Source organism: Bufo gargarizans, chromosome 3 (assembly GCF_014858855.1).
Source record: "Bufo gargarizans isolate SCDJY-AF-19 chromosome 3, ASM1485885v1, whole genome shotgun sequence".
NCBI lineage: Eukaryota > Metazoa > Chordata > Amphibia > Anura > Bufonidae > Bufo > Bufo gargarizans.
The window spans coordinates 619,241,402-619,257,928 of NC_058082.1; the positions used below are offsets into that span (position 1 = coordinate 619,241,402).

The 16,527-nt window shown below is 43.7% G+C and overlaps 1 protein-coding gene across 1 annotated transcript in view; it reads left to right on the plus strand.

The window, feature by feature from the left end:
- LOC122930873 (stomatin-like) overlaps nucleotides 1-16,527 on the plus strand; it is a 71,659-nt gene that overhangs the window by 32,823 nt on the left and 22,309 nt on the right. Inside the window, exon 4 of the mRNA XM_044284543.1 lies at nucleotides 4,736-4,805. Within this exon, the coding sequence (XP_044140478.1) occupies nucleotides 4,736-4,805 (70 nt within the window). The remainder of the gene's footprint in view (nucleotides 1-4,735; nucleotides 4,806-16,527) is intronic.

Below are 16,527 nucleotides of genomic sequence, written 5' to 3' on the forward strand. Positions count from 1 at the left end.
GTGCAGGGATAATACACATAGTGATGTCACAGTGCAGGAATAATACACATAGTGATGTCACAGTGCAGGAATAATACACATAGTGATGTCACAGTGCAGGAATAATACACATAGTGATGTCACAGTGCAGGAATAATACACATAGTGATGTTACAGTGCAGGAATAATACACATAGTGATGTTACAGTGCAGGAATAATACACATAGTGATGTCACAGCGCAGGAATAATACACATAATGATGTCACAGTGCAGGAATAATACACATAATGATGTCACAGTGCAGGGATAATACACATAGTGATGTCACAGTGCAGGGATAATACACATAATGATGTCACAGTGCAGGGATAATACACATAATGATGTCACAGTACAGGAATAATACACATGATGATGTCACAGCACAGGGGAAATAGGCATAATGATGTCACACTGCAGGAATAATACACATAGTGGTGTCACAGTACAGGGGTAATACATATAGTTATAGTGATGTCACAGTGTAGAGATAATACACATAGTGATGTCACAGTGCAGGAATAATACACATAATGATGTCACAGTGCAGGGATAATACACATAGTGATGTCACAGTGCAGGAATAATACACATAGTGATGTCACAGTGCAGGAATAATACACATAGTGATGTTACAGTGCAGGAATAATACACATAGTGATGTTACAGTGCAGGAATAATACACATAGTGATGTCACAGCGCAGGAATAATACACATAATGATGTCACAGTGCAGGGATAATACACATAATGATGTCACAGTGCAGGAATAATACACATAATGATGTCACAGTGCAGGGATAATACACATAGAGATGTCACAGTGCAGGGATAATACACATAGAGATGTCACAGTGCAGGGATAATACACATAGAGATGTCACAGTGCAGGGATAATACACATAATGATGTCACAGTGCAGGGATAATACACATAATGATGTCACAGTACAGGAATAATACACATGATGATGTCACAGCACAGGGGAAATAGGCATAATGATGTCACACTGCAGGAATAATACACATAGTGGTGTCACAGTACAGGGGTAATACATATAGTTATAGTGATGTCACAGTGTAGAGATAATACACATAGTGATGTCACAGTGCAGGAATAATACACATAATGATGTCACAGTGCAGGGATAATACACATAGTGAAGTCACAGTGCAGGGATAATACACATAATGATGTCACAGTGCAGGGATATCACACATAATGATGTCACAGTACAGGAATAATACACATGATGTCACAGCACAGGGGAAATAGGCATAATGATGTCACACTGCAGGAATAATACACATAGTGGTGTCACAGTACAGGGGTAATACATATAGTTATAGTGATGTCACAGTGTAGAGATAATACACATAGTGATGTCACAGCACAGGGATAATACATATAGTTATAGGTATGTCACAGTGCAGGAATAATACACATAATGATGTCACAGTGTAGAGATAATACACATAGTGATGTCACAATGCAGGAATAATACACATAGTGATGTCACAATGCAGGGATAATACACATAATGATGTCACAGTGCAGGGATAATACACATAGTGATGTCACAATGCAGGAATAATACACATAGTGATGTCACAATGCAGGAATAATACACATAGTGATGTCACAATGCAGGGATAATACACATAATGATGTCACAGTGCAGGGATAATACACATAGTGATGTCACAATGCAGGAATAATACACATAGTGATGTCACAATGCAGGAATAATACACATAGTGATGTCACAATGCAGGGATAATACACATAGTGATGTCACAATGCAGGAATAATACACATAGTGATGTCACAATGCAGTAATAATACACATAGTGGTGTCACAATGCAGGAATAATGCACATATTGGTGTCACAATGCAGGGATAATGCACATAGTGATGTCACAGTGCAGGGATAATACACATAGTGATGTCACAGTACAGGGATAATACACATAGTGATGTCACAGTGCAGGGATAATACACATAGTGATGTCACAGTGCAGGGATAATACACATAGTGATGTCACTGTGCAGGAATAATACACATAGTGATGTCACAGTGCAGGGATAATACACATAGTGATGTCACAGTGCAGGGATAATACACATAGTGATGTCACAGTGCAGGAATAATACACATAGTGATGTCACAGTGCAGGAATAATACACATAGTGATGTCACAGTGCAGGGATAATACACAGTGATGTCACAGTGCAGGAATAATACACATAGTGATGTCACAGTGCAGGGATAATACACATAGTGATGTCACAGTGCAGGGATAATACACATAGTGATGTCACAGTGCAGGAATAATACACATAGTGATGTCACAGTGCAGGGATAATACACAGTGATGTCACAGTGCAGGAATAATACACATAGTGATGTCACAGTGCAGGGATAATACACATAGTGATGTCACAGTGCAGGGATAATACACATAGTGATGTCACAGTGCAGGAATAATACACATAGTGATGTCACAGTGCAGGGATAATACACATAGTGATGTCACAGTGCAGGGATAATACACATAGTGATGTCACAGTGCAGGAATAATACACATAGTGATGTCACAGTGCAGGAATAATACACATAGTGATGTCACTGTGCAGGAATAATACACATAGTGATGTCACAGTGCAGGGATAATACACATAGTGATGTCACAGTGCAGGAATAATACACATAGTGATGTCACAGTGCAGGGATAATACACATAGTGATGTCACAGTGCAGGGATAATACACATAGTGATGTCACAGTGCAGGGAATAATACACATAGTGATGTCACAGTGCAGGGATAATACACATAGTGATGTCACAGTGCAGGGATAATACACATAGTGATGTCACAGTGCAGGATAATACACATAGTGATGTCACAGTGCTAGAGATAATACACATAGTGATGTCACAGTGCAGGGATAATACACATAGTGATGTCACAGTGCAGGAATAATACACATAGTGATGTCACAGTGCAGGGATAATACACATAGTGATGTCACAGTGCAGGGATAATACACATAGTGATGTCACAGTGCAGGAATAATACACATAGTGATGTCACAGTGCAGGGATAATACACATAGTGATGTCACAGTGCAGGGATAATACACATAGTGATGTCACAGTGCAGGAATAATACACATAGTGATGTCACAGTGCAGGGATAATACACATAGTGATGTCACAGTGCAGGGATAATACACATAGTGATGTCACAGTGCAGGGATAATACACATAGTGATGTCACAGTGCAGGGATAATACACATAATGATGTCACAGTGTAGAGATAATACACATAGTGATGTCACAGTGCAGGGATAATACACATAGTGATGTCACAGTGCAGGAATAATACACATAGTGATGTCACAGTGCAGGGATAATACACATAGTGATGTCACAGTGCAGGGATAATACACATAGTGATGTCACAGTGCAGGAATAATACACATAGTGATGTCACAGTGCAGGGATAATACACATAGTGATGTCACAGTGCAGGGATAATACACATAGTGATGTCACAGTGCAGGAATAATACACATAGTGATGTCACAGTGCAGGGATAATACACATAGTGATGTCACAGTGCAGGGATAATACACATAGTGATGTCACAGTGCAGGAATAATACACATAATGATGTCACAGTGTAGAGATAATACACATAGTGATGTCACAGTGCAGGGATAATACACATAGTGATGTCACAGTGCAGGAATAATACACATAATGATGTCACAGTGTAGAGATAATACACATAGTGATGTCACAGTGCAGGAATAATACACATAGTGATGTCACAGTGCAGGAATAATACACATAGTGATGTCACAGTGCAGGAATAATACACATAGTGATGTCACAGTGCAGGAATAATACACATAGTGATGTCACAGTGCAGGGATAATACACATAGTGATGTCACAGTGCAGGAATAATACACATAGTGATGTCACAGTGCAGGGATAATACACATAGTGATGTCACAGTGCAGGAATAATACACATAATGATGTCACAGTGCAGGGATAATACACATAGTGATGTCACAGTGCAGGGATAATACACATAGTGATGTCACAGTGCAGGGATAATACACATAGTGATGTCACAGTGCAGGAATAATACACATAATGATGTCACAGTGTAGAGATAATACACATAGTGATGTCACAGTGCAGGGATAATACACATAGTGATGTCACAGTGCAGGGATAATACACATAGTGATGTCACAGTGCAGGAATAATACACATAATGATGTCACAGTGCAGGGATAATACACATAGTGATGTCACAGTGCAGGGATAATACACATAGTGATGTCACAGTGCAGGAATAATACACATAGTGATGTCACAGTGCAGGAATAATACACATAATGATGTCACAGTGCAGGGATAATACACATAGTGATGTCACAGTGCAGGGATAATACACATAGTGATGTCACAGTATGCACAAGGGGATATGACAGTAAAGTAATGATGTCTTGTCCATGGAATCCATTGATCAGTGTTTAATTTACTATCACCAAAACCCATCACTAACTGCAACTCCCGGTGGATGCCATTGCTTGGTGGCCCCATGGCAGCTGCTTCGCCCATGATTTTCGCATTTGTATATTATTCTTGTTGTTCTCCTTTAACATGTTCTAAACCTTTCTCTGTTCCCAGATTGTTCAGGAATACGAGCGAGCTGTCATCTTCCGGTTAGGACGGGTAAGATCTGGAGCTAAAGGACCCGGTATGTAGCTGCACAGAGGAGCCATGACCGGAGATATGTGAATTCAGTGGGTAAACTGTGTAGCACTGAATGGGGTCACAGAGCGACCCCCATTGTTGGATTTTTTGCAGTTCTGGCTGCGTTGCTACCTGGTTGCACGACAAGTGTTGCCGCCTGGATTGCCGTGTAGACAAAGCCAAGGACACCTTCACACGCTGTGGTTTTTTTTGCAGGAATTTCTGCGACTGAAAATCAGTTCCATTCATATGAATGGGGTAGCGCTCGGATTTCTGCATTTTCAGTCGTGGAAATTTCTGCAGCAAAATCCGCAGCGTGCGAAGGCAGCCTGACGTAATTGTTCATGAAGGCATCTCCTGCTTGAAACAGAAGCTGGAATGGCACACGGCCGATCACCATGGATCTGGCTCCTTTATCCCCCAGTGATGGAGATGTATTATTTCACGCCAGCTGTCTATGTAATGCCACACGGGACAGGGGTCGTCCTGGTTTAAAAGGAGGCAGACATGGTGGAAGCAGCAATAGCTTGCACAGTGTCTTCTCTAATGCTTTCCCAGTCAGGGAAATACAGCCAAAAGGTACAAAACTGCACTGTGTGAATGCAACCTAAGGGCCCGTGCACATGATTGTAGCAGGGGCCAGTGTGCGCAAAGACTGCCAAGAGCTCATACACTGCTTTTCTGTGCTTCGGATTTTGTACAGAACCACGTGGTAGTATTGGAAGTGGACGTTCAGGAAAAAATAAATTGTTTTCACTAAAACAAATCACATAAAAAGTGCATTGTGTGAATCAGCAGTGTGTGAACCAAACCTGAAAGGACTCACATTGATTACCAGAAATCTTTGTCGCACTCCGCGTGTCAGCTCTAAGCAGGGTTCCAACCCCGTTTTTAATAATAAATACAACTACAGCTTGTAGGTCTTAATCTTCATAGTATAATTTTTTATTTTACAACATACGGCAATATTGATGTGTTACGTTTCGGCACGCAGGCCTTCCTCAGACACTGTCCATATTCAGGAAAGAAGGACTCTATACCAGCTATTGGTTGGCTTACTTTGAGATATAATTTTAAGCCAGAACCGTGGGACAATTTTAGTACAAAGTGGTGTATCTTGCCCCTTTCCTATGAAGCTTCACCCCTTGTCAAGAATGACAGGAAACACGTGTAGAAACCAATTTGCACCACTTTTTATGATAGATTTTTGGCACAGGCACATTAGTAAATCCAACTTTTTTACTCTGGTGACCTATCCTCTGGATAGGTCACCAGTATCTGATTGGCGGGGGCCGACAATCAGCTGTTTGAGAAGGCACCAACGCTCCTGTGATGCCACGGCCTTCTTGCATCTTACATTAGGCCTAGTGGCGACACGTTTATCGCTAACATAGCCTAGGGGCAGCTCGGCCCCATAGAAGCCCTGCAGCCACTATACAATGTACAGCGCTGTGCTTGTTGAGCTGAGAGAAGGCCGCAGCACTCACACTGGTGCCATTGCGGGGGGCCCAGGTATCAGACCACCACCGATCAGATACTGATGACCTAATAAATATATTAAAATGACATTCTTGGGAACAAGACCAGGTTTACATGATGGTTTTTTGGATTAAAACATGAGTTGGTGCATAAAGAGAAGTGTATGGCCAGAGCTCCAGGGTGCCAAGGGGTTTCCCACGATAGCACACAATTCACAATAAAATTGTGATATTATTGCAACTTTTGGGCAACTTCCATGTGAGAAAATCATTGCAAGAAACCTTGTGACCATCGCCAATAACCCAATCTGATTTGTATGAAGTGGCTTCCAATTTCTTACTTATACAGAAATACACCTTAGTTATGACACTGCCAAGGGGCTGACTGGGAACTTAAAGAGAACCGGTCATGTGGATATAATCTAATTATATACAATCATTAACTACTAAAAAGTACCTTAGATGTATTCACTTAATGGTGTGACAGATAGTTACCTCATAATATACACACAAAGATGCCGCATGCTAATGAGCTGATTTGAGTCCAGCGTGATGTCATTGAGTCCAGCGTTTATTTAATTAACAGCTATAGCCACTCCCCTGCCCACCTGCTGCTGATTCATATGGAAAATAACTGTCATACAGCAGCAGGTGGGCGGGGAGAGTCAGGAGCTCATGAATATTCAGGATTCATCATTATCAGCTGGAGCTTTTCAATACAAGATGTTGGCAGATTGACTGGGTCAATTAAAGAAAGTGACCCAGCATTTTGCTAAGAGAATCAGTCACTTATTTATGTTGCCCTTAGTCAGGACACCATAAAACTAGTGACATGTTCCCTTTAAAGTGGCACTAGAAAAAAAAAAAACTAAAAGCTGGCCTATTTTGTAGGAAGGTCCAAATTAACAGAAGGCTGGGCAACACAAGTAGGCGAGGTCAACAATACCATTGTGCAAAATACCATCCCAGCAGAACCATATACCACAGTGTAGCACAATATACTGCCCCAAAAGCTGGCCCTCAGTAGCTACCATCTTCTGTCCTCCTTCTCCAGTTGTCTATGGAGCAGGGGGCTTAGGAGGTAACGAGCGGACCACAGCAGATGAGTTTAGGAGGGCATGTGCGTACCTGATTCTCACAGCATTAATGTTGAGATCTCATTATGTATTTGGTCAGTGGCAGAGAGGAGGGCTTGAGTGGCCCCCTGGGGCATTAGCCAACCGGGAAAATTCCCTGTAGGGTCTATGGCCAATCCGCCCCTGATGCTGCCACAATTTTACCATAAGTGTTGTAGTGGAGCCCTAAATCTTCCCTTTAGATGGTTTCCTTCCTGCAGGATCTACACCTAGTTTATGGGGTGTTCCAGGATTCTGGCCATTTTTTTTTTTTCCCTGTAGTGTTTGGTACCTAATAAATAAATCATACTCGTCTGATTCCTGCCGCTTCCTTCCGGTGCCCTGGCTCTGTTTCCTAGATCCGGTTTCTTTACCTCTACCTGGGGTCTGGACGTGGCCATGTGCAGGCCTCAGCAGTGACGTGTCCCCAAACAGCATGCCACTGCTGAGGCCAGTCATTGGCTGCAGCAGTGCACATAACCTAATCCGTACCAGGGACCAGAAGATTGCTGAATTGAGCCAAGACACCAAAACAGAGTGACAGGCATATCAAGCTAGGGAACCATATACCAAAGACCAGAATCCTGGAAAACTTCTTTAAGGTCCCCATACACATTAGTGTATTGTCCACCGATTCTGTCATTTCCATCAATCTAATGGAAAGGTCCTAACTTTCCACTGACATGTTGAGGGAGAGAAGGAACGGATGGACTGAACTTTTTAACCTAATTCTTTTGTTCTTCCAGGAAATATCCACCAGCAAAGATGTCTGGCGGTGGTTTTCTCCTCTCTTCCCATTTAAGACATATACACGCTCAGCCGAACCAAGCATGTATGAGTATGAGGGAGTCGGGAGAGTGAATGTTCAGCCGACAGCGATTGCAAATCTTTCCATTATACTTTATCTCTGAGTGGGCTCCACTCCTAAAGCCCTGCTCTTGAGATCCTGACCTAATGAGAAATAAATGCTTGAGAGTGCCCTCACACATGTCGGAATTTTCCGCACCAAAATCCGCAGGTGCGAGTCTTACAAAGTTTCAGTTTATGCTGCACATTTTCTTGCCAATTTTTCTGTAACGGATCAGGGTGGGTATTGTCTTTGTGAATAATGCTGCGGATTTCTTTGTGGATTACATGTCCATTGAAATGAATGGAGACATTCGGCGACATGAAATCCGCAACAAGACATTATTTGTGTTCTGTTCCTCCGTGGAATTAGTATTCTGCAGAAGAACGGAACGCAGGTATTTCATCCCCGCAGGCTAACACGGACTTTATGGATTTTATGGCGGACAATTCCACCGTCCTATAATCCATAACAGATAGGCCTCCTGGATTGAGACGTCTCTCAGGTGTCATCAGTAGTTAACATGATATTCTCATGAGATCCGACTGGTAATTAACTGTAATGCGATCCTCTTCTCACTCCGCTCAGTAATTTAAGCATATACTGTATACTCAGATTATATTACAAGGGCTGTATTTATGGAACTGTTATAATTTATGAAGTCTAATCCACCCATGTACAGTATACGCAGACCAAGTACTGTTGTGTGGTCGGTGTAGGACAGTTCACAGGGGGTATATTTTGCTTGTAAGGGTTTGTGGTGATGTGATGGACACAGACTACAGCCCGAATAGAGATAACGGGAGGAATTTATCACAAAGGAAATATTTGAAGTCAGTTTTTGCTTAAGTCTGCGTTGGTGTACCTTGCACCAAGTCTTGAATGTTGTTTTTTCAATTTGGACCATCTTTAAACCTCACACTTCTAGAAATCCTTCTCCAGTTTTTTTTTCCACCACTCCCCCTACTAAAGTGACTTTGCAAATTTATTTGCAACTCTTAAAAAAAAAAGTCGTAGTGATCTATATTAAGTGAAACTAAATTATATAGATAACCACATCCACCTTCCCACCCACTTTTCAAAACTGGAATTAGTGGTGTAAAAATGCAAAAATTCACAATTTGTGTGTGCAAATAAGCTAAAAAAAAATGCTAAACCCTTTTTGCGACTTTTTGAAGCCAGAATTCTGGAGAGTAGGGTGTAATAAATTTGCCCCAATATGCACACAATCTGCCTAGGTGGAATTTGTCCTATTCCATGTACATCAGGCATATACATTCCAACAGATGTGTCCTTCCTTTCCTTTCCTTTTCATTCATGATATCCTAAGTGGCTTAAGATGACCAGAGCAGGAACCAGTGGTAGACTTTACCTCCACACAAACCAAGAAAATGCCCCTCAGGGAGCTCTACAGTATGCTGGCCACAAATGGTTGGACATACCACCGGTGCATCCGGGCACAGGGGCCCTTTCTAGCTGTAGAGCAATAGCAGGACTGCGCCAGCCGTACTGCTAAGGGGACTGGGACTTAACAGGTGAGTAGGGCAGAGCTTAGAGGTGATGTTAGCAGTGCAACAGGGGTCCCCATAACTTGCTTGGGGCCTCAGAAATGCCAAATCCACCCCTGTGTGGAATTAGTAACTTAAGACATCTCCTCTATTTTTCCAATTTCCGACTTAACATAAATGGCTCATTAGTGATAACATTTACTGTAGTAATACTGTAGTCAAATATCAATTTTCTGTTTCCGCTAGAACATGCCAAAAGTTTTCAATGACTGTGGGCCTTAGACTGATAAAACATAACTCATGTCATAAAAATTTCTAAAGTTTGCTAAATTCCTATAAAAGAAAACAGGGGACAAGCCGTGCCTTTAATAAAGTAATTTTATAATAATGATATGTAATCTTTTTATTTTAAAGCTGGATTTGGAGGAGGCTCCCTCCTATTCACTTGAATAGAAAGGAGCCATCCCATTGAAGGGAATGGGGACAGCTGCTCACTGCTGAGACGGCGAGCAGGGGAACAGAGAAGAGACGGCAGTGCTTGTATGAGCGCTGCGTTGTCTTCAAACAGCTGTTCGGGAGGGGTGCTAGGAGTCGGATCCCTGCCGATCTGATATTGTTGACCTATCCTCAGGATAGGTCATATGTATAAAAAAGCGGACAACCCTTTTAATGGTAAATCTCCCCCATAAACTTAGCATAAGGCCTCATGCACACAACCGTTTTTAATTGGGCCGCAAAAGATGCGGACAGCACTCCGTGTGCTGTCCGCATCCGTTGCTCCGTTCTGAGGCCCCGCAAAAAATATATAGCATGTCCTATTCTTGTCCGTTTTGCGGACAAGAATAGGCATTTCTACAATGAGCCGCCCGTTCCATTCCGCAAATTGCGGAAGGCACACAGGCGGCTTTGTTTTTTGCAAAAAATGGCGTGGTCGTTTGCATGAGGCCTAAGGGCTCGTTCACACAAACGTATTTTGCGTTCCACATACGGAACCATTTATTTCAATGGGTCCGCAAAAGATGCAAACAGCACTCTGTGTGCTGTCCGCATCCGTTGCTGTGTTCCTGTCCTATTCTTGTCCGTTTTGCGGACAAGAATAGGCATTTCTATAATGGGCCTCCTGTTCCGTTCCGCAAATTGTGGAAGGCACACGGGCGGCATCAGTTTTTTGCGAATCCGCAATTTTTCGGACCGCAAAAAACGCCACGGTCGTGTGAACAAGCCCTAATAGTGAGTATTGCTGTCAGTTCGGTTTACTTCCAGTAGGGATCTAGGGTGGAGTAAACCCTGGGTATGTTCAGAAGCAGATATCCACAGTGTTTACAGTAGCAGCAAAGTGGATGAGATTTTCTGAGAAATCCACAATGAAATCCTAAGTTGACCTGCGGTGCATCATGTCGGTTTAAGCTGGGATTTCACCCTTTGCAATGCAAAACATAAGATCTGTGGCAAATCTGCAGCATTTGCACAACAAAGTCCAGCGCTGTACTCTAAGGCCTCTTTCACACAACCGTTTTTTTTCCCGTTTACGGGCTGTTTTTTTGTTGTATACGGAACCATTCATTTCAATGGTTACGCCAAAAAAAAAAAACGGAATGTACTCCGTATGCATTCTGTTTCCGTATTTCCATTTTTCCGTTTAGTTGAAAGATAGAACATGTCCTATTATTGCCCGAAAATCACATTCCGTGGATACATTCAAGTCAATGGGTCCGCAAAAAAAAACTGAACACATACGGAAATGCATCCGTATGTCTTCTGTATCCGTTCAGTTTTTGCGGAACTATCTATTGGAAATTTTATGCCCAGCCCAATTTTTTCTATGTAATTACTGTATACTGTATATGCCATACGGAAAAATGTAATGGAAAACAAAACGGAAACAAAACGGAAACAAAAAAAAAAAACGGAACAACCGATCCGTAAAAAAATAACCGCAAAACTCTGAAAAAGCCATACGGTTGTGTGAAAGAGGCCTTAGGATGATATATACACTCACTGAGATAAAGAACGCACCCCGATAGAAATTACAGATTGCTGCAAAACCCGCCATGTAGTTTTGTCTCAGGCGCATATGTAAATGATTACAGGTGTGGTTAGACACTGGGTCTTGCCACAAGAGGGTGTAAATAGTTTCCCCAGCTGCGTGAGAAAAATATTCTTTTGGGTAGTGTACCTTTTGGCGAGAGATCATTGACTGCTAGATATATCTCTGTGACACACTGGAAGACATTTTGATCAGTTGATACACTTTGAGCTGGGGTGCGTCATTGGACTGAGAGAGAAGTGATGCTCGTTTCAACTAATTGCCCACCATCCAAGCCTTTCTGATCTAGCTATTAGGAGGTGTTGGGATCAGTGGTTATGTGAGGGCATGGACACACTGTGAACAGGCTCCAGATGGGCCAGACAGACCACCTGTAGAGTGGATTGTTGGATCTGCCAACAAGCACGAACAGCTCCCACAGTTTTGTTGTCTAGGCACTTATTTGGTATCATGGCACCCATTACGTGTCCTGCCATTGACAGCCAGCCACCGCTGCCTTCAGTTGCTACGCACTGGAACTGTATGTATGAAGAATCCAGGTTCTGTTTGGGAACCCTGGACGGTCAGGTTTGAGTATGGATGCCTGATGGTGAGCGTTCCTATTCTGCTTTTGCTCTGGAGCCACACACTGCCCCAACTACTGGTATGATGATATGGGAGCCATCACATAAGACAGTCAGTCACCCCTAGTAGTGATACGAGGGACACTAACAGCTCAGCGATAAGTGCAGGACATCCTGAGGCCACGTGTATTCCTTTCATGGCAGGGCTTCCAACTGGTATTTTTCAGCAGGATAATGCTCACCCACACGCAGCAAGGGTTTCCCATATCGCCACCAGATTGTAACACCTCCTTGGCTGCCCGATCACCAGATTTATAACTAATCAGTAATTTATGGGGGGACCTGCTGGGATGCTAGCTTCAGCAACCTATGAGTTTGCAGGATCTATAGGTCCAGCTGTGACATCTCTGTGCAAATGTGCTGCTGCTTATCATACAGAACCTGTATGCTTCCATGCCCAACTATATCTCATCTTCTATCTAAGCTAGAGGCCGTATCTCATCTTGTATCCAGGCGCGAGGCCGTATCTCATCTTGTATCCAGGCTAGAGACCGTATCTCATCTTGTATCCAGGCTAGAGGCCGTATCTCATCTTGTATCCAGGCTAGAGGCCGTATCTCATCTTGTATCCAGGCTAGAGACCGTATCTCATCTTGTATCCAGACTAGAGGCAGTATCTCATCTTGTATCCAGGCTAGAGGCCGTATCTCATCTTGTATCCAGGCTAGAGGCCGTATCTCATCTTGTATCCAAGCTAGAGGCCGTATCTCATCTTGTATCCAGGCTAGAGACCGTATCTCATCTTGTATCCAGGCTAAAGGCCGTATCTCATCTTGTATCCAGGCTAGAGGCCGTATCTCATCTTGTATCCAGGCTAGAGGCCGTATCTCATCTTGTATCCAGGCTAGAGGCCGTATCTCATCTTGTATCCAGGCTAGAGGCCGTATCTCATCTTGTATCCAGGCTAGAGGCCGTATCTCATCTTGTATCCAGGCTAGAGGCTGTATTTCATCTTGTATCCAGACTAGAGGCTGTATTTCATCTTGTATCCAGACTAGAGGCTGTATTTCATCTTGTATCCAGACTAGAGGCTGTATTTCATCTTGTATCCAGACTAGAGGCTGTATCTCATCTTGTATCCAGACTAGAGGCTGTATCTCATCTTGTATCCAGACTAGAGGCTGTATCTCATCTTGTATCCAGACTAGAGGCAGTATCTCATCTTGTATCCAGACTAGAGGCAGTATCTGTCACGGACGGTGTACAGGAAACAAGGCAAAGCAACATGCATAAATGACTCGCTGGATCCAAAAGCTAAGGAACCAAGGGGAGACCCCTGCAGAAGACCTGGCACTTTCCCTGGCTGCTCAGCCTATGCAAAGATCCGAATGGTGGAAGTTTGCATATCCACGTACCTTGACTATATAACCCCTGAGCACCCTACAATAGTGAGGGGACACGACCACCGGCTCCCTACACAAGGTACGGAGGGAGTCAGGGTCACCTGGGAGCCAGCAAACAGAAAATAACAGATAAATGTTCAACACTTAACTTAGTACCAGACAGGAGAACAAGGTCAGCATGCACACACACTCCAGGAAGAAGTATAAGCCGCCCAGAAAAGCATTCTGGGGAGGAATTTAAAGGGAAGCAATTAGTCCAACACATGACAGCTGAGAGAGGCTAACGAGATGAGGAACTGAATACCACAACAAAAACTCAAGGAGGAGTTTCTGAAAGGCCTCTGTCAGAGCTTCTCAGCTGTCTGGTTGTGACAGTACCCCTCCCTCTACGAGTGGACTCCGGACACTCAGAACCCACCTTCTCAGGATGGGACCTATGGAAAGCCCTGATGAGACGAGAGGCCTTAATGTCCGTCACTGGGACCCACATCCTCTCCTCAGGACCATACCCCTCCCAATGAACAAGGTACTGAAGAGAACCGCGGACAAGACGAGAATCCACAATCCTAGAGACCTGAAATTCAAGATTCCCATCAACCATAATCGGAGGAGGAGGCAAAGGCGAGGGTACAATGGGTTGAACATAAGGTTTCAATAAGGACTTATGAAAAACATTATGGATCTTCCAAGTCTGAGGAAGATCAAGACGGTATGCAACAGGATTGATGACAGACAGGATTTTGTAAGGCCCAATAAACCTAGGACCCAACTTCCAGGAGGGAACCTTCAATTTGATATTCTTGGTAGACAACCACACCAGATCACCAACATTCAGGTCCGGACCAAGCACACGTCTCTTATCTGCCACACGCTTATATCTCTCACTCATGCTCTTTAGATTATCCTGAATCTTTTGCCAAATAGATGACAAAGACGAGGAGAATCTGTCCTCATCAGGTAAACCAGAAGACCCCTCTCCCGAGAAAGTCCCAAACTGCGGATGAAACCCATATGCACCAAAAAATGGTGACTTATCAGAGGACTCCTGACGACGGTTATTTAAAGCAAACTCAGCAAGGGACAAAAAAGAACACCAATCCTCCTGATTCTCCGCCACAAAACAGCGCAGATATGTCTCCAGATTCTGATTGACGCGCTCTGTCTGGCCATTCGACTGCGGGTGGAAAGCAGAAGAGAATGACAACCGAACCCCCAAGCGAGAACAGAAAGCCTTCCAGAATCTGGAAACAAACTGCGTGCCCCTATCAGAGACTATGTCTGAAGGAATACCGTGCAATTTGACAATGTGATCAATAAATGCCTGCGCCAGCGTCTTAGCATTGGGCAAACCAGGAAAAGGGATGAAATGCACCATTTTGCTAAAACGGTCCACCACCACCAGAATCACAGTCTTCCCCGAGGAACGAGGCAGGTCCGTTATGAAGTCCATGGACAGATGTGTCCAAGGACGGGAAGGAATGGGTAAGGGAAGGAGAGGACCTGATGGCCGTGAATGAGGGACTTTGGCACGAGCGCAAGTCTCGCAGGCTGCCACAAAACCCTCAACCGACTTACGAAGCACAGGCCACCAGAATCTCTGAGCGATGAGATCCAGTGTGGCTCTTACCCCCGGGTGCCCAGCAAGGACCGTATCGTGGTGTTCTTTAAAAATCTTGTGTCTTAAAGCGAGAGGCACAAACAACCTCCCAGGAGGACAAAGATCAGGAGCCTCTGACTGAGCTGCCTGCACCTCTGCCTCCAATTCAGGAAAAAGAGCAGAGACCACCACACCTTTAGCCAAAATGGGACCCGGGTCTTTAAAATTCCCGCCTCCCGGAAAACAACGTGACAGGGCATCCGCCTTCACATTCTTAACTCCAGGGCGGAACGTGACAACAAAATTAAACCTAGAAAAGAACAAAGACCATCTGGCCTGTCTCGGGTTCAGACGCTTGGCTGACTCCAAGTAGGCCAGATTTGTATGGTCAGTAAATACGGTAATAGGGTGTCTGGCTCCCTCTAGCCAATGGCGCCATTCCTCAAAAGCCAACTTGATGGCCAACAATTCCCTATCTCCCACATCGTAATTTCTCTCTGCGAAGGAGAGTTTTCTTGAGAAAAAGGCACACGGTCGCCAATTGGCAGGAGAGGAACCCTGAGACAAGACCGCCCCCACACCCACCTCAGAAGCATCAACCTCAACTATGAAGGGTAAAGAAACATCAGGTTGCACCAAGATGGGAGCGGAAGCAAAACTCTCCTTGATATTAAAAAAAGCCTTACGCGCCTCTACTGACCAAGAAGAAAAATCTACCCCCTTTCTGGTCATATCAGTGAGTGGTTTACCAATAGAAGAATAATTCAAAATGAACTTCCTGTAATAATTGGCAAAGCCCAAAAAACGCATCAGCGCCTTCTGATTCTCAGGAAGCTCCCACTCAAGCACAGCGCGGACCTTCTCGGGGTCCATGCGAAAACCAGAAGCGGAGAGAAGAAACCCCAGAAATTGAATTTCTGGAACCGCAAACACACATTTTTCCAGTTTCGCATATAATTTATTCTCCCGCAGGATGAGCAAGACCTGACGTAAATGTTCCTTATGAGTTTTGAAATCGGGAGAAAAAAATCAAAATGTCATCCAAATACACCAATACAAATTTTCCCATCAAATGATAAAAAATGCTGTTCACGAAATGCTGAAAAACGGCTGGGGCATTCATCAAACCAAAAGGCATAACCAAATTTTCAAAATGGCCCTCAGGGGT